The following is a 20,909-nucleotide window of genomic DNA, read 5'->3' on the forward strand; positions in this document are numbered from 1 at the left end:
GTGCCTTTCCCCACACCCACAGCTCTCTGATCCACTCCCTTGGGTCCTTTACTTCTAGGTGCACTTAATTTTCTTTCTTTCTTTTTTTTTTTGAAATTTGTAGAGTGTCTTGAGTTTCCCCATTCTTACATGGTCAACAGCCATGGCTGCTGAATAATGACCGAATCATGCTCATTGACACCCAAGGAGTTAGTTCTCCAGATGCCTTTGGTCTGGGAGAAGCTCTGTGTTTCATAGTAATTTTAAGTGCATCAAAGTGAAGCACAGCTACATAAGATGGACTTTCTGATCTACGACACTCTTTTGAGTATTCCTTTATCCTAGAAATATTTTATTTTTATTGTGATTTTTATGTTCTCTTATTCTCCTAGGTTACAGAACTGGTTCTTATGTATTTTAAGTAATTCTCTCTATTCTTCATTCAGAAATGTCTTATGAATAATTTCTGTCAATTACAATGAAATAGAACACAGATACCTTTGCTGTTATAACATTTTAATAAATTCTGACCATTTTGATAAATGAGAAGTTTCAGACCTATCTCTGTGGGTGGCATCCTGTCTACATTCTCAGGTCCTGTTGTTCATACTGCTCCAACCCAGCCCATGTCGGCACCAGGCATGTGTATCTCCCCATCAGTGACGAGGCCCATATATACGCTTCACAAAACCCTTCACAAAACCCTGGTCCATTTTGGGTATTGTTTCTTAAGTCATGGAGAGACTTAAGTTCACTGGGCATCTGGTTTGCCTTGAAAAGACACTGACTTTTGTATACATTAGAAAAGTAATGTAAGCTCATTCAAATAGCCAACAATCTGGCTTTGAGTTTAGATAGTACAATGTTTTCTTCACAGTAAGTTCTTTCTGGGATCCTATGGGTGACATGATTCTTGGGAGAGGTGACAGAGGGGTTCAGTGTGCTGCTGCTTGGCACCGTAGCCATTACCTTTATCCTACTTAAATGCCATTTTCATAACTGGCCAAGTGGCTGCATGAATCAGCTTTGATGTGAGACCTGCACAAATTGAAATCTAGACTTACCAGCTGTGCGACCACAGACAAGTTACTTAATATCTCTGTGTCAATTTCCTCATGGGTAAATTAATCATTAACTGATCAGTTTCCTCATTGGTAAATTAAAATAGTGCATTATTCTATAGGTTGATGGATGTCACTGTCTCCCTTGTCAGCCCCCTAATTAAATGATGCCTTACATGAGAAAATGTTTTCTCCTTCCCTTTCCACTCCTCTCCTTTTCCTTCCTCTCCCCCCATCTCACTTTTCAAGAGAAATTGCTTTCTTGGTGAAAACATGGAGTGAGACTCCTTGTCTTCATCATCCCAGAGTAGATAGGGGAGGCATGAGAAGATAGCTTTGAGAAGCAGGGATTGACTGGCCAAGCTAATAAAATTTTGTGGCCTGTGATTTTATAGAGCATAGCCCCACAGCCATGCCACTCTCGTAGACCTCTCTTAAAGCATTCTTTTCTAATGATCAGACATATAAATTAGCCATGTTGGACTTACCAGTGGTTGCTTATAATGTCTTGTTTTGCACATGGGCAGAGGGGACAAAGCTCTTCTTAGCTACTGCCTTTAGCTCCAGCCAGGCATGGGACATCTTTTAATTCCTGTATCTCAGAGACAAATGCTAAACTCTCAGGCCAGACACTGGCTTTTGTTCCTACTGATGGTCATGACTTGTCATTGTCTCCCTGCTGCAGAGAAGATTCTCCAAAGAACAGAAGGAGACTAATAATTCTAGACTAGTCAGCGACAGGCAGCACTGATGTTGGCCTGGGGGCATAGAGAGTCTGAATTAATTCACAGGTTATTGCAAGGGTAGCTCCGGGAGCTAGAGGACACACAGGAGGAACTGAGGGCCCTGGTGTGTGAGTCGGGGGAGACTGGGGCTGGCGCTTCTTTTCAAGGGCAGCACAATAGGAAGGAGAAAGGACATCTTTGGAAATAGACAGACTTGGTTTTGAGTACAAGCTTTGCCATTAGCTGTGGTGTCAGGAAGTGACTTTGCCATTTCAAATCTGTCTTCTCATCTTTAACTTGCTGTTTCACTTAATGTATCATAAACATCTACCTATATTAGTATATGTAGACCTACTTTCTCCTTTACACAGCTGGATAATATTCCATAAATGGGTGTCTTATAGTTAAGGTGACCATTTTCCTGTAGATGGTGGTGTGGACTGTACGTGTTAAAGCCTTAACCCTCACTGTGGCTGTATTTGGAGACAGGGCCTCTACAGAAGTAATCGAAGTTAAGTGAGGTCATAAGGGAGGGGCCCTGATCTGATAGAATAGCTATCCTTATAAAAAGAGATATCAGAGAGTGAGCTTGCTCTCCGAGTGTACCTAGAAAAGGCCGTGTAAGGACACAGCGAGAAGGTGGCCGTCTGAGAGCCAGAAAGAGAGTTCGCGTTAGAAACTGACCATGTTGCTACTCCTGATCTCAGCCTTCCAGCCTCTAGAACTGTGAGAAAATAAATTTCTGTTTTTCAAGCTTCCTAGTCCGTGTTATTTTGTTATGGCAACCTAAGCAGACCGATACAGATGGATATTCAAGTCGTTATAATTTTCCCTTGTTATAGACCACTAAGATGCACATTTTTGCCAAATGCATTCACTTGTAGGGTCATAGGATATTTCTTTGTCCCTTCTCTTTTATTATTAAAATTTTTATATATACCAAAAAGTTGAAAGAATATTATCATAAACTGCCACACACCCATCCAACTGTGTCTAACAGTTATCATTTTAAAACATGCTTGAAAAATTACACTCTAAAAAAGCCTGTTAATAGCTGATACCTCCCAAAACACACACAAATAGTGTAAGAGAGAGAAAGCTTTTAGTTTTTACACAGAAGGAAATGAATGTTCAGGCCCTTGGCGTGAATGGTCAGATGCATTTTTTTATCCTCTGTCCCTTTGTCCTTGTCTGTCCCATGTCTCCGCCCACTTTCTCTGTCTTTGGGCACACATGTTCAGCCATCTGTATCACTTAACTGTCTCTCCTTAGATGTATGGCCAATAGGTCCCTTTGTTCAACCTCAGAGACCTAACTAGGCCAACTCCTTGACTTGAAAGCTGAGAACGACGACAGAAGTTTTCCATGCTGACATTCTTTCTAGTTCCAGCAAAATACTGTGGGTGAAATCTTCTATTTTATATTCTGTGAGACTCTGTCACAATCCCCTCTGGAGGGTAGGGTGGGGGAAGCAAGTTGCATGCATGGGTTACCATGGGGACAGACAAAACGTAATGTTTGGGATTTTAGCTTGACGAGGTTTTAGCAGTTTGGAGTAATTTCATTGTCAATCATCCATTAAGTCACTCCTAATGAATTACTGCGAATGTCTTTGCTCTTCAGATGTACATTGGATGAGCATGATTCAGGCAGAGAGCAATGTTAAAAGCAGTAAGACAACAAACCATCATTAATTTGTCAATTTTTTGCAAATCGAGTGGCCTTTTGTCTGAGGAAGTTTCCAGGAGTCACCAGAGTGGACTCCAAGTTGACATGGCTGTTTTAGACTATGTCTTTGCTTATCAGTCACACCAGGTAGGCTTGTCGCCTCCCAGAATCCTATGCAACTTAATGTCCCCAGGGTCGGGGAGCATGGAGGTTCCTCAGAGGAGGAAAGGGAGCTCTGAGAGTTGACCAGGGGCACCTCCACCCTGACACCTTCTTTCACTTGGAGACTGAGGGTGTGTAGCACATCTATTTTTATCAAAGTGCCGCTTTCCACATAAAATGTGTGTAAAGGGTTCTCTCTTGCTACCCACTTCCACCAATTTCAGCATGAGAGGGTGTGCCAAGACCACGAGGTTCTACCATGTTTGTCATCGCTTTGGAACTTGGGAGGCCTCACTGGTTTCTAAGGCCCTCCATGATGATGCTGCCACAGGTTCCGGTGTCCTCACACACCACCCCTGCTCCAGCCTGATGAAATGCCGTGGTTCCCCAAACTTGCTGTAATTTCTCTTCTGAAAAGGGAGTTTCTTTTTATCTAGAATGTTCTTCCTTATCCTGTTATGTGGGTTAAACCCACTTTTCCGTAGATGTCAATCTCTCTAGGAAGTCTCATCTGAGCCCCTGAAAGGCTGGGCGAGATGCCTCCCATCTCTCGTTACATGCAGAACTTACCCTCCTGGTGCATTGTCTGTCTCCTCTACTGAGCTGTGACTTCCCAGAGGGCAGGCACGACTTTTTGCTCAATCTAGAGGCACTGGCCTCCAGCTTGCAAAAACGGGCTTGCAAAGAGAGGATCCTCTGCAAGTATTAATGGATAAACACAAGCATGTGTCACTTCCCCAGGTGACTCTCGGGGACTTTTTGGGCAAGCCACAAAATGGATCCTCCGCTTATCAGCATCTTTGAAGTGGTACCCTCCTCTGCTGATATAGCTGTTAGGACCCTTTGCCTGTGAGCCCATAAGATGTGCCCAAGGACAGCGAAAAGGCTTGATTCAGGATTTTAAAAATCAATGTAGCTAATTAAAAAATAACTCAAACCGAAAATAAGTTCAGAAACAATTAAGATAATTAAAATATCACTACCTTAATTGAGATCAAGCAGTGAGCTTAAAAAATACAATTTAAAAAACTTACGTAACCTATAATTAAGCTTTTGAATTCATTGTTTTTCAGTTCAACAAATTTCTTTTCAAATCAATTCATTTTTTGAAAAGAGTTTTTGCAAAAATTATTTAAAAATTAATTGGAAATATATCACGTGCCAGTTGACACTTGACTTGTTTTTGGGCACGGGCAGGGAATATGAAATTAACCTCCTGTGGGTATCTGCTCTGTGCTAGGCACATTATCCTGTGTGAGTCCACCCAAGTCCCGCCTGTATTAAGACAGAAGAGGTAGAGGAGACACAGGACTTGGCTGTCTTATGGGGATTGCTATATTCCATCACCGAGCATGTGCTTGGAGAGAACAACTTGGAGCACAGTCTCCAGAAATCATTAGCACCTTGACAAGGAAGCTTCTACCCTGGTAGGGGTTCTCGCTAACACTCAGCCTTTCTCTCTCTCTTTTCCTCCTCACCTGTACAGTTTTCCTGTACCTTATTAAAAAGCTTTTCAAATGCCACTTATTATTCAGATGTTTTATCATTCCCTTTAGAAAGTGGAGCCAAACAGCCCTGTTCAAAACAGGTGCTGGGTGCCTTTCACCAGTGTCACCATGAGTCTTGGAGCTGCTAGGAAAAGTGTATTTCAGAGGCCACATTTAAATGGAAATGACACACTCCTTTTACCCTCTACATCCCCTTTTAATTCCAATGTTGCTGTTTTTCAAAAACAAGATGCGTCCTGGTGTTCAAATAAACGCCGACAGCTTAATTTGTTACTGTTTTGTGGTTCTGTGAAGTTCATTTAAATAATTCGCATACATGTTTGAAGTATTCAGTCCCTAGTAATTAATTTTTAGCCGACTTGATTTCTACATGCAAATTGTTAAGGAAGTATGTGTATAGAGTTAAATAACTGATGATTTTTATTTATTAGTGTTTCGGGTTGGAGTTTTTTGTTTGTTTTAGACATGTCAGCTTCAGGCATGGAGGAGGGGTGATCTATAATATTCGCCGAATGGTAGGGTGACAGATGGCAAAGTTGCAGAAAGAAAATTGACCAGATCTCTGGTCAGTTGACTCAGTTAAGGGAATTGCTGTATTCTCAGACAGTACGCAGAGGGTGCACTTGCCCAAGGCTGGGTACCCCATTTCTGGGGGAACACTGAGACTGCCGTTTGTGGAACATTGGGGCAGTCCTGGATGGCCCCACCGAGGCAACACCAGGCCCTCTGGCTGCCCCTTCCTTTACCCCTTAAGATTCATTCTGCACAGAAGGCTCTATACTTGGAGTGAGATGGGGCCCGCAATCAACTTTTTAAAGGAGATCCTAGGTGATTCTCATGCTGCTGGCTTTTGGTGGTAAGGAGTTTAGGTTCTGGAGTCAACCCACCGGGTGTCAGATACCCTCTGCCCCTCTCACCAGCAGACTTAAGACCTTTGTAGGATGGGTGTGTGACCAGCAGCTACCTCCTTGGGTGGCTATGAGAATCCAGTAACCTAGTTAGAGAGCTTAGTTCACTGCCTACATGTTGGAAGCCCTGGTTAAGTATTATCATTGTTCTTGTTATTATGGAGCCTTGTTAGTCACTTTGGGAATAAAATACAGACACACAAAAACTAACAAACACCTAAGAGGTCTTTTCTAAGCACTTACAAATATTAGCTCATTTAATCCTCATGACAGCCAAAAGCCATAGTGGATACTCATATTACCCCATTTAACAGAAGAGGCAATTGAAGTGCAGAAAGGTTGGTAAGCAGTGAAGCCAGACTTTAAACTCAGAAACACTCAGCTGAGAGCCTGTGTTCTTCCAACCATGCTTGGCTGACTTATTTGCCTTGAAATTGCACTGACCATGGAGGCCGTTCCGGTTGCGGTGTGTACTTTGCTTGTTTGTAAAGTTGACTGCAGAAGCAAAAAGAAGCTCAAATATGGCCATGAAGCTTATCATGTAGTACCACAAATTTTGACACCCATAACTCTAGACCAGCCTGTTGGTCTCCATGTCTGAGCTCCACTTCAGTGAAAATTCCAGGGATTCTGTGGCCCTTAGCACCTATCAGGGCAATGCCTCTCAGCTGGTAACTGTGGCTAAGGAAGCCAGTTGTTGGGTCCCAAGTTTCTTGAGATCTGTATATGTCTTACTTCATCCTGTGGCGGCTGAAAAGTGTGAGAAGGGGCAGTGAAGGACTGGCACAGTCATCATTAGCGGTCATCTGGTCATCAGTCTTCATTGTGGACTCACTTTTGGATGAGTCTTGGAAAGCAAATCAAAGTTGGTTGGACTGCTACCTGGGTTGGAGTGGAGGACAGTGCACAAGGAGATCACTGGCCTGAGATGCACCAGCCTCCTGGCTTCTCCTGTGGGTGTCCCCAGGACCAAGAGAGTTCCATCTGGGACCAAGAAGTTCCTGGCACAAGTTACCTGGAGGTCCAGCCTCAGAGGACTCTGTGGGCAGGCAGAGGCCCCCTGCATCTTCCTACAAGAGGAAGCCCTCAGCTAAGGAACTCTGAGTGAATATTCTCTCTATGGCTTGAATCAGCCTCTCTTGTCTTGCAGCCATTTCCTTTTGCTAAGCTGTAGCAGCCAGGTACATCCCCTGGGAAGTAGTCTCTGCCAGGTGACTCCCCTGGGGCACCAACCAGGACCCCAGTCTTACTGTTGACCTGACTGGCCTGAGAATGCAGATTTATAGTGGCCAAAGCGGCTGCAGTGGAGGAAGCCGCCCTGAGCTCTTTAAGCAACAGAAATGCCTTTGGATGGTCGTGTTCAGGTCCCTTGAGACAGTCCCGGCAGCTGTCTGAAGAAAATGAGGCTGAGATTCTGGGCCTGGGGCTGAAAAAGTGATAACTTCCTCTAAGAGCAGGGAGTCATGAGGGATGAGGGCCCCAGTGGTGGAGGGGACGATGGTACATCTCATAGCAGTTTTGCTGTCCCTGCTCTGGATGCCGATTTGTTTAACCAAATGTTTGCATGGGGAGGACATGGGAAAACATCACCTCCCTGGCTGTGGCGAGCAGTTATGAAAGATCCACCACCTAAAAGGCTTCGGGCCGCAGGGCAGAGAGGTGGCTCCATTGCTTTTGTTTTGCAGAGAATCCCCTGTGGCCCCTTCTGTGCGTGATGAGCTTGGCCGCCTAAGCATGTGGAACACTGATGAGCCCAGGGCCTGCCGCTCTGTCTGCTCTAGGAAATGTTGCAATATATTTACTGCCGCCCTTGGAGACCCTTTCTCGAGTGACTTGGTTGAATCAACTTTCCCCCCTCTCATTATTCGCATGCAAAGAGCACATTTCCTAGTCAGATGGAATATCTCGTGAGGCCCAGACTTGCCTCCCTTCATTGGAGTGTGCTTGCCGCCCAGCCGGGGTGCTTTTTCTCTCTTTGCTTTTTCAAAATTCTGCCCATCCTTCAAGATCCAATTCACACATTAATGCTTCATTAATCCTTGCCCCAGAAATTGATTTCTATTTTTTTCTCTAGCTCTGTTATCACTTTATATGCCCGTCATGACCCTTATCTGATTCTCCCTAGCACAATAAATATTTATGGGTAGGCTTTTTTCCCCTTCCGTATTGTATTGTAACTGTGTGTGGCACAAAACTATCTTGCACATCCTGAAGTTCTTCGCAAAACTTAAAATAGGCTTATTTATGCACATTGTCTGTGTAGATTGAACTAAAGCCAAAGAAACCCTGTCCTCAAGGACTTTTTATATTATAAGAAGTAAGTAAAACTAGGCACAGATGAAGTCATAAAAAGCAATAGCAGACAAATAACCAAAGGGAGAAAAGTAGCTCTTGGTCCTTGGAGCATAGAAGATTCTAAAGGATTTTAAAAGTAATTCCCACTGAAGACGAAGGTACTGAAACTCCCCATGGCACAAAGGGATCACTATCCTGATGCTGAAGAAAAACATGGTCAGTAGACACAGAATTCCCCTGGTTTGGGTTTTCACAGCAATCTCCACCAGCCTAAGAAAACAAAGCAGAGTGCAAACACATGGTCTGTTTACTTCCCACTTGTCTATTTGAGTAGAAATAGAAATTAATTTTTTCCTGGTGACCCTAACCACCCTCTTCTTGTTCTTTTTGCCTCAGCCCTGGACCCATCCAAAGACCCCTGCCTGAAAGTAAAGTGCAGCCCTCACAAGGTGTGTGTGACCCAGGACTACCAGACTGCTCTGTGTGTCAGCCGCAAGCACCTGCTTCCCAGGTAAGGCGGGAGGCTGGGAGGTGTTCTCCAGCTGGTAAATCTGAGAGTACCCCACATCTGAGTGGGACAGCAGGCAGAGGGAGGGCAGATGTTTATGTCGCCATTTTTTAATGGTACTTGATGCCTCCATTCCTGCCATGCTGTTCAAACCCAGATTTATAAAGAACGTCAATATCTTTATTTCCTTTAAATCAACTTTATTTGACCCTGAGCAGAGGAACAGAAAATCCTTTCTTAGTCATTGTTGGCACTGTTCCTCCTCCTGGGGTGACCCTAGGATCCAGGAAGTTTCTGGCTAAGAAAACAGCGGTGAACCTTCAGTCTCCTGGTTGCTACCGAAGTCCTCACTGTGAACATCCTTCGAGGTCCCTTGAGGCCTGAGGACTGTCTGCTTCCATGACCATGTAGGACATGGGCATCTCTGTCAGGCCAGGGGCCCTGGTTTGGGATCCTGGTACCTCCAGACCACCACACCAGCATTCCTCCTGGGAACCTATCTTGCTCTTTCCTCAGGAGGAAGCACCTGGTCTCCCCACACTTCTTGAGGGTCCTTAGAGCCTTTGCCTCTTACCCCCCACCCACGCCCAGCATTATCATTAGGAGTCTGCAAATGACAGAATGAGCCTGGATTTCAGGCCGCTTCTGCCTTCAGTCCTGCAAAAATATTCAAAGCAAGAAAGCAGACACAGAAACACAAAAAGTGGACTTTCTTTAAGAATGGGATTGGATGAGGTAGAGGTGGGGGAAAGGTGCCTTTTCTATCTCTCTCCTTGTACTGCCTGGACAGTGGGGAGGTGGAGCAGTGGGCATTGGAGTTGTGACACCTGGTGATACCTGGTTCTGGATTCGGCAACTTGCTCTTACATTCACCTGCATCATCCTAGGCAAAGAAAGCAGCCTTTCTGAAACTCGATTCCCACTGAGATCTGCCTCCCTGTAACTTTTGCTCCTTAGTAGCAGTTCGGCCCTGGAACCCTGCAGAATGCGTCCTGTCCCATCCTGTCCCATTCCTTAGTTCTTAAAGACTCAGCAATGCTGGCCCCTTTGGCTGCTTCTCTTGGGATATGTTTTAATTATCCTCAGTCTCTTAAGTCAAGCGTCCCCAACCCCTGGGCCGTGAACCCGTACCAGTCTGTGGCCTGTTAGGAGCCCAGCTGCACAGCAGGAGGTGAGCAGCGGGTGAGTGAGTGAAGCTTTATCTGTATTTGCAGCCGCTCCCCAGAGCGAGCATCACTGCCTCAGCTCCACCTCAGATCCTCAGGCATTAGATTCTCATAGGAGCACTGGTCCCAGGTGCCAAAAAGGTCGGGGACCGCTGTGGTTCCTAAGTGATTCCCTTTGAGCGGAATCCCCGCCCCTCTGCCTCTACAAACATGCTACCTGCAACAACAGTCCTAGCCTCCGTGCTCAACTAAAAATAGTCGGCCTTTGTCTCTGTAAGACTGAGATGTGAATTATTATAATCTACTTTTCTCTTTCCCAGACAAGAGTGCTCCCCCTGGAAGTAAAGACAGATCTCACCCCCCAAAACTCTTCCAGGCATTGGGCTCAGCACTTGCATCCTTGAATTTTTCCAGCCATTTTGTCAAATTGGTATTTATTTTTTGTCTCCACTCTAAAGATGAGAGAACTGAGGCAAAGAGGTATTAGTAATTTGCTTGTATATCTAGAAAATGGCAGCCATGATTCATATCCAGGACCATCTAGATCCAAAGTTTACCATGTGTTGGCCTCTTCGTTTGACCTGTCCTTGTCTATCCATTTATTCATTGTCATTCAATAAAAGGGCATTGAGTACCACTGTGTGCCAGGTTTATGTCAGGCACCAAGGCTAGAGAGATAAACAAGAGACCCTATTCCCAGCCTCAAGGAAAAGCAAGTTCATTGCAGAGCGGAATGTAAAAAATAATTTTTTTATACTACAAATTCTTTTTAAAGCATAGATATTCTGAGAAAACTATCCTAGATTCTCTTGCCACCCTTGATTTCTTCCTTCTCTGGAGGAGCGAGGCTAGGGCCTCTTTTGCTGCACATACCTGAATACCCTTTGGAATAGAGCTCTAGGTTGTTTAGCCATCTGGTTTTGTGTGTGTGTGTGTGTAATGCAGAGAGTCCATTGTCTGTTTCCTCCTAGAATACAGCCCTTTCTGGAAGTGCCAGATAAGAGATTTTTAGTTTTAAGCTCAAATCTTTTTGAGACGGAGGCAGCAAACTCATTGGTATTCAGGCCAATCCAGATGTAAATGGTGTTTTTCTGGGCATGCCATGTTTCTGTGTTGGAAGCACCAACACCTTTTTGCTTGTGTTGAAAGTGTAATCCTCATCTCCTGGTGACCACAAAATTGCAGTGTCTCAAAGCATGGATTTGGAAATGAGACCAATCTGAGCTCCATTCCAAGGTTATGTGACCTTGGCAAATTACTTTCCAAATCTGTGCTTCCTCATCTGTAAAATGGGTTTTTCTATTGCCTCTGCTATTTGCTGGGATACATTCTCTAGTTATTCTTACAGAGAGGGTTTATGGGTAGTAAATTTTACAAATCCTCGCATAGGGTATTTTGTGTGTATGTTTGTGTGAGAGTTCAATTAGATAAAGGTGTATAAAGTACATAGTCTAGCACCATAAAATGACAGCTCTTTTCTAATTACTAAAGCAGGTAATTGTTCTTATTGTCTGATTCGTTTTGGAAGGTCAGCCAGGAAGCCCCAAAGTTGCATGCTCCTGAAAGAAAAGAGCTCGCTCCAGGTGCCCTGGCCCCCTCCCAGTCTGCCCTTGCAGCTCCTGCCTGGGGAAGCCTGCAAGGTTTAGTGTGAAAGTCACAGTGTCATTTTTGCTGCCCACTTGCTTTGTGACTCACAGCAGGTAAGGACCAAGAAGATGACTGCATTTCTGATAACAGTGTCCCTTGGTTCATTGGAAAAGCAAGTCCAAAGAAGAGGCTGATTGATGAAGTATGCCACTCCCTTCTTAGGATTTTGGAGGCAGCCTGGACTGGGGAGGCCCTGCGATGGCGTTGGCTGCAGTTGGGGGTCCAGCCTCCCTCCCCTCCCTCTCAGAGTCTGAATTACTCAGCTCACCATATCAGCCAAGTGCATCCTCTTCTTAGGGTCTTGGACACCTTCCCAGATGAAACATCTGTTCTTCTACATTATACTTCAGGGGTCCCCTCTGACCAAGGAGACCATGTTGACAACTCCACATATTCATCAGTCAGGGAAGTAATCTGTCTCTCTGTGAAACATCTGTAGGCAATTCCATGAGCCAGTCTGGCCTCTGCAGCAGCTCGAGAGGCAAAACCTGCCTGTCAGGCAGGCAGGAGGGTACACACATGGAGGGGCGGCTGGGCCAGCCTTGGGCTGATTATGAGGCTGCAGATTTAGGCTGTCTTTGCAAGCAGACTGAGAGAGGACAGTGAGCACATCAACGAGAGAATTTCATTAGCTTTCTTTGCTTGTGCAGGTTGAGTGGAGAAGCCAGCGGTTCGATGTACACATCTGTGACTGTAGAGTTCAGGGCAAGTAATTTTGGTAGGGGTCCAAGCGGGGCAACCAGCCCTCCCCCTGCTGGAATTCTTTTCCTTTATTAGGGTAGTTTTGGGATGTGAGTTTGTATTTGGTTTCTTTTAGAGGCTTCAGCTAAACTAACATACTTTTTGGAGAATTTTCTTTGGAAATTCTTTGTTTCATCTCTTCTGGCCGTTAAGCTTGGGAAAAGGAGAATTCTTGGTAGTGTATTTGCCTTTCTGGTTCTCCACACAGGTCATTTATACACTAAAGAGCAGTGTGAAGGCAGCATGGAATCAGGAAGCCTTCTCTTAAGTGACTTTTAAAATATATTGTATTTTTTATAATGGTACTTGTTACTTTTTATAGAAAACACTGACAATATAGAAAAGTAAAAAGAAACAAGAAATAGGCAGTGGTCATATAATCTAAAAACAGGAATTGAAACATTCCAGAATATTTTCTTCCATTCTTCTAGTCATAGGTTTTGTTTATTGGTTTATTTTTTGTCAAAAACTTGATTATCGATGATGTCTAAAAGTTTATATTGGCCTCTTCTCAGTTAATATTTATAAATGAGTATTTTTATGATTCTACAAACCCTTTATATATTTAAATTTTAGTGATGTGTAACATACTATACAAAAAATAACTTGAAATGGATCATATACCTAAATATAAGAGCCAAGACTATAAAACTTTTGGAAGAAAACAGGAGTAGCAATCTTGGATTTGACAAAGATGTCTCAAATAGAACATAAAAACACGAATTATAAATGCCAAAAAAAAAAAAAAAAAACTCAACAAGTTGGATTTCATCAAAATTAAAAACTTTGACCTTCCAAAGACACTGCTATGAAAATGAAAAAAGCCACACTGGGAGAAAATATTTGCCAAACATATGTCTGACAAAAGATTCGTATCTAGAATGTGCAATGAAAGCATATGTCTATGCAAAGGATCACTCACAAATGTTCATAACAGCTTTACTGGCAATAGCAAAAAGCTATAAACAACCCAAATATCAATCAACAGATGAATGGATAAACTATGGTATATCCAGTAGACTGGAATACTACTCAGCAATAAAAGAAGTAAGCTATTAATACATGCAACAGCGTGGATGAATTTCACAAGTATGCTGAGTGAGAGAAGACCAAAAAAAGAAGAGTATATACCAGATGATTTCCATTTATAAGAAGCACTAAATAATGCAAGCTAATTTATGGTGACAGTAAGTCTCTCATTGGTTGTCTGGGGGAGCAGGTGGATGAAATGCCTGAGCAATTGCTAAGGCTCGATAATGGAAAATGGATCCTCAGAGAAGAGAGACAGTTAAGGCAAACTCTGGTCTTAGATGCCAAAGATCCTCCTGGCAAATGAGTTTGTTTGAGGAGGAAGAGTTTTTAATACAGCAGCGTGTTATTCTTCCTGACTTTAGTTTTAAAAATATTCTCTTAGGCTTTAAAGAAAACATCCTGTAAGGGCCAGAGGGATGGACAGAGAGTCTTACCACCTGCAGAGGACTCTGCAGCCTGGGACTGGCTGCCAGTCAGGACAGCTGGTTCTGATTTATTGTTCTGGGTAGGTGAGAGATGGGGAAGGGCAGAGGCTTCTCCCTACAGAGCGCTGAACATTGATTTTACCTCTCTGTTGCCATTGATTTTTATTTGGAGAATGGAAAATTGAAGCATTTGTTGTAAGCCTTCCAGACAAGCCATATTCTCAGATTCTGCAAGTGCATTGTGAGGAGGAAGAAAGGCGTGCACCCTTGCAAGCCTTCGGGGAGCAGTGGTAACTAATCTGGTTTTAAATAAGGAGCCTACTGTTCAATGGGCTAGGCCTTTCTAACGCAGTGACCCTTTATCTCCACTTCCTAATTATCTGGAATAACAACGAATTCTCTGCAGCAGCAAAGAATTCAGATTCAGTGGAGGCTCCTAGTGTAGTAGACCAATCTGAGTGCTTTCTATCTTTTATGTGAACTTGAAAAAAAGAATCAAAGTGTTTGAGGTCAGAGAGAAGTACATCACAGAATGTGCCTCAAATACCAAACTCTCAGAGGATATTTGAAAGGATGATGGTTATTTCATCTCAGTTTTGTTTTACAACAAAGACTGCCTCCCGCTATTGGGTCTTTGAATGGGTTGATTATACATACACATATCTCTCTCGGTTTGGAAGACAAATGGCTACGTGGAAGGTGGGTGATTCCTAGGTGCCTGGATGGCTTGCTGGTGCTTCACGACTCGAGGCATTGGCAATTACTCAAGTGCGATTGTGCTGACATCCCCCCAGTATGATTTTATATTTACGTAGGTCACACCCGTTCTCCAGGGGGCCCATGCATTGCCTTGTGTTCTGTTTCTGCCTTGAGGGATCTTCATTTGTCACGTTCTGGGTCTGGATAGGGTGGTAATGAGGGCTTGGTGCTATTTCTAGGCTGTCTGTGGAATTAAAGCTGAATTTTGGGTTGGGGCCCACTTTCGAATCAGTCACCTTTATAAAAAGAAAAAGCACTACGGTCTGTTTTGCAAAGACCTGCTACTGGGCACTGTGAAGAACAAAGGGAGAGTAGTTAGTTCAAGAGATGCCATTTACTGGCCACCTACTATGTTAGGCACACGTGGCAGAAGGGATCTTGCTGACTTCTCCCAACAGTCAGTTAGGTCTGTATTATGATCCCCATTTTTCAGATGGGACTATTGAGGTTTTAAAAGTAACTGCTTTGATTGCACAGGGCCAGGAAGGGGCAGATTTAGAATCAGAAGGGAAGAATGCCATGCGGCCTCCTTTGCTGCAGTCATGGGTGTGAGCTCTTACTGGCTGGTATAAGTTTCCTGCAGTGCTGAAGCCCACAGGCCACCAGCCCATCTGCTCCTGGTCCACGAGGCACCACTAGGCACAGGCCTGGGCTATTCTCTCCCAATTCCCGCTCCTTACAGAGATCAGTGGGGGCCTACGTGTTAAACCTATTGCCTCTTTTCTGTGCCATAAGCAATAATTCTGGGTTTGTTTTTCCTCTTTGCATTTGTTTTTAAAAAGCAACCCTTCAAACTACATGTCACTTAAACATAGTGATATTTAATAACTTTAAAATACAGCCTTTTTTTTTTTTTTTTTTTAACAACTGAAGTACTGTACATCTCTGCCTATAAGGACCCAGATGCTACTGGGGCCTTCACTGAGCAAGATTTCTTAACTCAAGCAAGCCAGTTACCTTCTCTTTGTTTTGTTTTTTTTTTTTCTGAGACTGAGGGTATTGATTAGACAATCTTGATGACAAGAGTAGCAGAGAGTAAAAAGCAATTCATAATGGCGATGTGAACAATTGGGTGGAATTTCTAGTCCCTTGGAGCAGGGGGGATGGAGAGGCAGATCTTACATTGTGAGGCAAATTCACTAGGCGAGTTTTATAAATGCATTAAAAAAATACATCAGTCGTGACTGCCGGTAAAATTTGCCAGACCCATATTGTGCTCTGCCTTATTTTTTTGTTGTTGTTGTTTTTTGTTTTGGGTTTTGTTTTAAACCAGGTGAGGTCTCCCAATAAGATGAATGGCCTTCTGCCTGGCTGGCCCGTTTCTGGGTGTGGCTCGAATGGACCAGAGCCTCTTCCCCACTAGAGTCCTTCCCTAGCACTGTCCACTGGGCTGTCATCGCCCCCTCCCAGGCTGCCCTGCTAAGGAATTCCTTCCACCAGATGGGGCAGTTCCTATTTTCAGTGAGCACCAAAGCACTGAATCATTTCTTTGTTTGTTTGTGTTTTTTTTTTTTTTAGCCATGTCCTATCTGGAAGAGATTGAATTGTTTTGTTTTGTGGTAGAATTCCCAGTCTGTGCCTGTGCCCAGATGCCACGTTGCTGGAAAGTGAGAAAGCCAAGTGTCTGGGAAGCTGGGAATGGCAGTTTCTAGGGCACAGACTCACTTAGCAGTGCCCTCCCACTTGCTCCCTCCATCTCTGTTGAAAAGCATGAAGTGCCCTGCCCTGCTCTGTGGTTCTGCCTACAATGACAGGGCTGCAGTTGTTCTGTTTATTGGTGTCTGTGCACATTAAGGAATGTATATTTCAGGCATCAGATTTAAGTCGATTAGAGGAGGTTGAGATGGGTGTGCTGATTTGAAGAGATAATCACTAGGTGTGCTTTCCACCAGGGCTCAGGGCATCTGGGTGCCACACAGGTGTAAATCATTATATTAGCACATCCGCCTCTAAACACTAAGAAACAGACAAGCTCAAGACCCCCTGCAGCTCACTGAAGACGTGAAGGTGCCTGCATATTCTGGAGGCACTTTATAGTATCTAGGTGTCCAAATGAAGCAACGCATGTGTGACCCCTCACAAAACACGTCATCCTCTTATTCAAAAGTGATCAGATTGAATTTTACCACTTTTGCTAACTCGTTTTAATTTTCCGAAACCTCTTTCCTTCGCTTTTGTTATTAATAAATCTACTGTGGCCTGCTTTGCTGCTCTGCCTAAACTCGTTAAGATCCCAACTCACAGGTTTTCAGTTTAGACATTTTATATCTGATTAATTCAACAGATGAACCGTGAAAGACGCTCTTTATGGGTACCAGACACCACAGTAAGGCCCATCTGGGGCACTGACCATGTGGGTTCTGGGGCCAGAAAATGGACTCAGGATGATTTAGACAGGCATCCAAGGCTATCTTTAGAAGTACTTTTGTTTTAAATAGAATGTTCTCAAGCTAATGTTCTGTCTTTAATGTTCCTCGCAGAGAGAATGGGCAGGAGGGCAAGGTCTTCCATGCGGAGGGACAGAAGAGATGAAAGTTAATTAGTTCGGGGACCTTGGTACCTTTCCAAGGCATTCTCTTAAATGCTCTTTTCATGGGCACACACTGAAAGGGATGTGGCTCTGTTACTGAGTAGTGAAAGTCCCCTCTTCTGGCCTGCCTTGGCCATGATCCTGCCACAGCTGGAAGTGCTGGTGTGTCATGCTTCCCACTTACCTGATCGGAGGGAGGAGGCCCTGAATCAAACCACCCACGGTGATGAAGAATTCTCAGGTGAAGGCAAAGGGGCAGGGCTCCCCTCTGGCCTGGAATTAGAATCCTGTCCTTGGCAGATGTCAGGGGAGTCAGTCTGTGAATACGGTGATGGTGATGAAGGCCTTTTGAACTTGAGTCCCTCCTGTCATCATTTTGGCAGGACTAGCTCTCAGAAATCAATTCACATACACCAGTGATGATGGGTTAAAGGTCATTAATTCAGATTCCACTTCGTTGGCATCTGAAAATTTCTTTATTTCACAAATATTTATGGTGCCTTCCTTTGTTATGTGCTGCTGTGTGTTTTGAATTCTGATATGACTGGACAGGGTCCACCCTTGTGGAGATTAAAGTTTATTGGAAAAGACAGATAAAAAGAAATTATGTATATAATAAATTATGATAAGCATTAGGCAGGATAAGAGCAGGGTGCCAGAAGGAAGCATCACTTTAGGTTGGGTGAATGGGGGAGACCTCTAGGGGAGGCGAAAGGTGATAGGTGCCAGGTGGGAAGAATCGGGACAAATGTTCTGAGAGGAGGGAACATCCTTTGCCAAACTTGAGTCAGGGGAGAGGAAGGGACTCGGTGTCCTCAAGGAAGTGAGAGGAGAGGCCTGTGCTGCAGGAACAGTGACTGCGGGTCTTGGCTGCATGAGGCTGGAGAGGGAGGTGGAGCCAGAAGAGCCTTGAAGGCCAAGGGGCAGATTTGCCTCTCAGGCCATTTGCGAAGGACATTTTGTGTGGCTTTAAGTGGGAGAGTGACAGAATCGTGTGGCTTCGGATGGACTGAATTTTCTTGAGTAATTGTTCTTTAAACCAGATTGTGTGCTGTGTGAAAGAAGCTGAAGGGGTGTGAGTGTGTGTGTGTGTGTGTGTGTGTGTGTGTGTGTGTATGAGAGAGAGAGAGAGTGAGAGTGAGAGTTATATGTGCTCACGTGAAGATCCTGAAGATCTCTTCATTGAAGCTTATAGCCTAGTAGGAGAAAGTAGGGACACAAATGTCCATAATCTAAGCTGGAAAATAAAAAAAATTCATGAAATAAGTTTCTAAGAGGAGAGCAACCACTTGTGGCTGCAGTCGGGGTTGGAACATAAGAGGAAAGCCGAGAAGGGACAGCATTAACTAGTGGTTTAAGAACATGTGAGGACACTCTGGCTCAGACACATTATGACTTGCTCAGTAATGCACAGCCTTATGGGGCAGAGACAGGGGACCTGAGCAAGACTGCCCCAAAGCCCATCTTCTGTGTAAGAACCACTCTGCCCTCCAAACACTTTCCTGAACTAACTATCCGTTTCCTTATCAAATGATGACTTTAAAACCCACATTGTGACATCGTGATAAGGAAAGCAGTAAGCATAGTGCTGGTACATAGTAGGTACTTAATAAAGTTAGTCTCCCATTGGAGCCTCTAGGTCTCAAAGGAACAATTAGATGGGGGAGCAGTCTTTGCCAGCCTCACATAGTTGCTCAGACTTGTATGAGCTCACAGATGCAAAGGCCTTGCTATTTTCAGTGTTCTGGGTGGTGTCAGTTGTCATGATCAGTAAGTTCTCTACTGACAGAGTGCACACTCCCCTCCTCGTTATGCTTATCCATTTACTTGTAATGTCCAGATCCCCTCTGGGATGCGAGCTCAGGTCTTGGCACACTGTAGGGATTCACAACATATTGATGGATGAATGAGTCAGTTAAGTCAGCGGGGAGCTGACGTTACAGGTCCAGGCTGACATTGTTAGCTGGGAGCTGATAGGTCAGCCAGGCGCAAAGCAGCGCTCCGAGTAAGGGTCAGGGCTGTTTATATCAGAGGGCAGAGGTGTATCCTGTTTCCTTTTGTTTTCTGCACAGAACCTACTACATTCCTGGACACCCAGAAAATGCTCAGAAAGTGCCCGTGAAACTCCATGGGGAAACGGGAGGAAACATGTCAGTCTGGTGTGAAAATAGCCCTTTTCTTAGGAGAGAGCGACGTGCTCCAGACTCTGCACTCCTCCCCACCCTGGTGACTGCTTCTTTGGGCCTTCGTCTTTGCCATCCTCTCTCTGTACTAAGTGACTGAGCACACCTAAAGGTCCGCTCTCTGGGGACACAGGCTTGGCCTCGGTGGTGATAAGGCATCATTCATCTCACTGAGCCCTGAGTCTCTCAAAGCTGGACGTCTGTGTTATTCAGAGTGCTGCATAATGGCCTTCGAATCTGCCTTCAGGAAGGAAAAAGGAAAGGGACACGTACTGGGCACCTGCTCTGCTGGCTGTCGGAGCAGGGCATGCCCACCACTCCCTCTGACCCTGGCCTAAATCCATCTTCCTGCTTCATCCAGGAGACTTGCAGGCTCCAGATGCCTTCTCTCTGAGCTCTGACTTCTCTGCCCCTTGGCCCATGGGACTTGCCCTTTTTGTCCTTCAGAATAAGACAGGATAGGACTGTCTACAGCCCATGTTGCCCGCTCAACTAGGAGGAAGCCTGGGAAGGTAGCAGACAGCATTCTTATGGGCCCATCTTCTCTATCCCAAGGCGAAGCCAGTGTAGAGGGGCTGGGTGATGAGCTGCCCACCCGCTGAGAGGGTTTTCTGTTGGTAACGTCTACACATTGGTCCAGGTTCTGCTCTGGAATAGCACCGGGACACGCTGGTTTACTATTCCCTGAGGCAAGACATTCTGATCATCTGGTCTGTACTTGAGAGGGGTGGTGTTGGAGCTGGCCTTTGGGAAAGGGTGGGAGGACACTGGCAGGAAAAGATAACTGCTGGAGAAAACACAAGGACAATGGAGTTAGCCTTAGTTCTAGGCCACCCATCCAGAAAATTCCCCAGCACTGAAGGCCACAGAGGCAAGCAGGAGCTTATCTGGGCTCCAGCTTCTTTCCTTCAGCATTGACCATGAAGAAAGCTTTCAGAGCAGGGGAAGAGTCGTGATGCTGATGTGGCAGTACCTGCCTTCCGTGGCACTTTGGTGAATGGCCCAGTGTCGAGGGTTTGTGGATGTGGACATTCAGCTGCATCTCCTTGAAAGCCATGTTTCTATCAGCTCCCTGCCTGTCTCTTGGCCTGTATTGACAAAAGCAGTGTCCCCGATGCTGTCTACCCACTTCGTCATTTTGCTAACTTGTTTTTCCGAAGATAGATCGTGTGCAGCCCTGCCAGAACAGAGTGCTTTGCTGCTGGTGACTAGAAAACAACTATGAGTATTTTTTCTCTCATACACTCATCCATAATAATTAATTGCACCCCGAGAATGCAAGCACATGTTTTCTAAGATTGTAGCAGCAGAGCCTTGGTGGAAATGCACGTGTTAGCACTCACCCTTGTGTGCACACCCAAGCTTACACACATTTAGCTGGAAGCTGTGTTAGCAAAACCCTCAGTTCTGGCCCCTCCTGCGAAGAGGCAGGTTTGTGGATGCTCAGGGAGGGAGGCCAGATGAAATTCTTGGTCTTGGGCTTGCTTGCTTATCATTTGATTTTTTTTTCCAATTAGCACATCCATTGCTAAAGATTTCCTCTAAGGTCTCGAGGCTAGAAAGGGTCTTTCCTTTCTTGGGCCAGCAGACAAAGATTAAATGAGTAATCAAA

General features: G+C 44.7%; 1 protein-coding gene across 2 annotated transcripts in view; it reads left to right on the plus strand.

Annotated features, from left to right (window-relative positions):
* Positions 1 to 20,909, plus strand: part of SPOCK1 (SPARC (osteonectin), cwcv and kazal like domains proteoglycan 1) — a 456,569-nt gene that overhangs the window by 307,145 nt on the left and 128,515 nt on the right. For both annotated transcript variants that reach the window (XM_006923091.3, XM_006923092.1), the window contains one exon: positions 8,703 to 8,817. In XM_006923091.3, coding sequence (XP_006923153.1) covers positions 8,703 to 8,817 — 115 coding nt within the window. The remainder of the gene's footprint in view (positions 1 to 8,702; positions 8,818 to 20,909) is intronic.

The sequence above is a fragment of the Pteropus alecto genome, unplaced genomic scaffold (genome assembly GCF_000325575.1).
Source record: "Pteropus alecto unplaced genomic scaffold, ASM32557v1 scaffold78, whole genome shotgun sequence".
Lineage (NCBI taxonomy): Eukaryota > Metazoa > Chordata > Mammalia > Chiroptera > Pteropodidae > Pteropus > Pteropus alecto.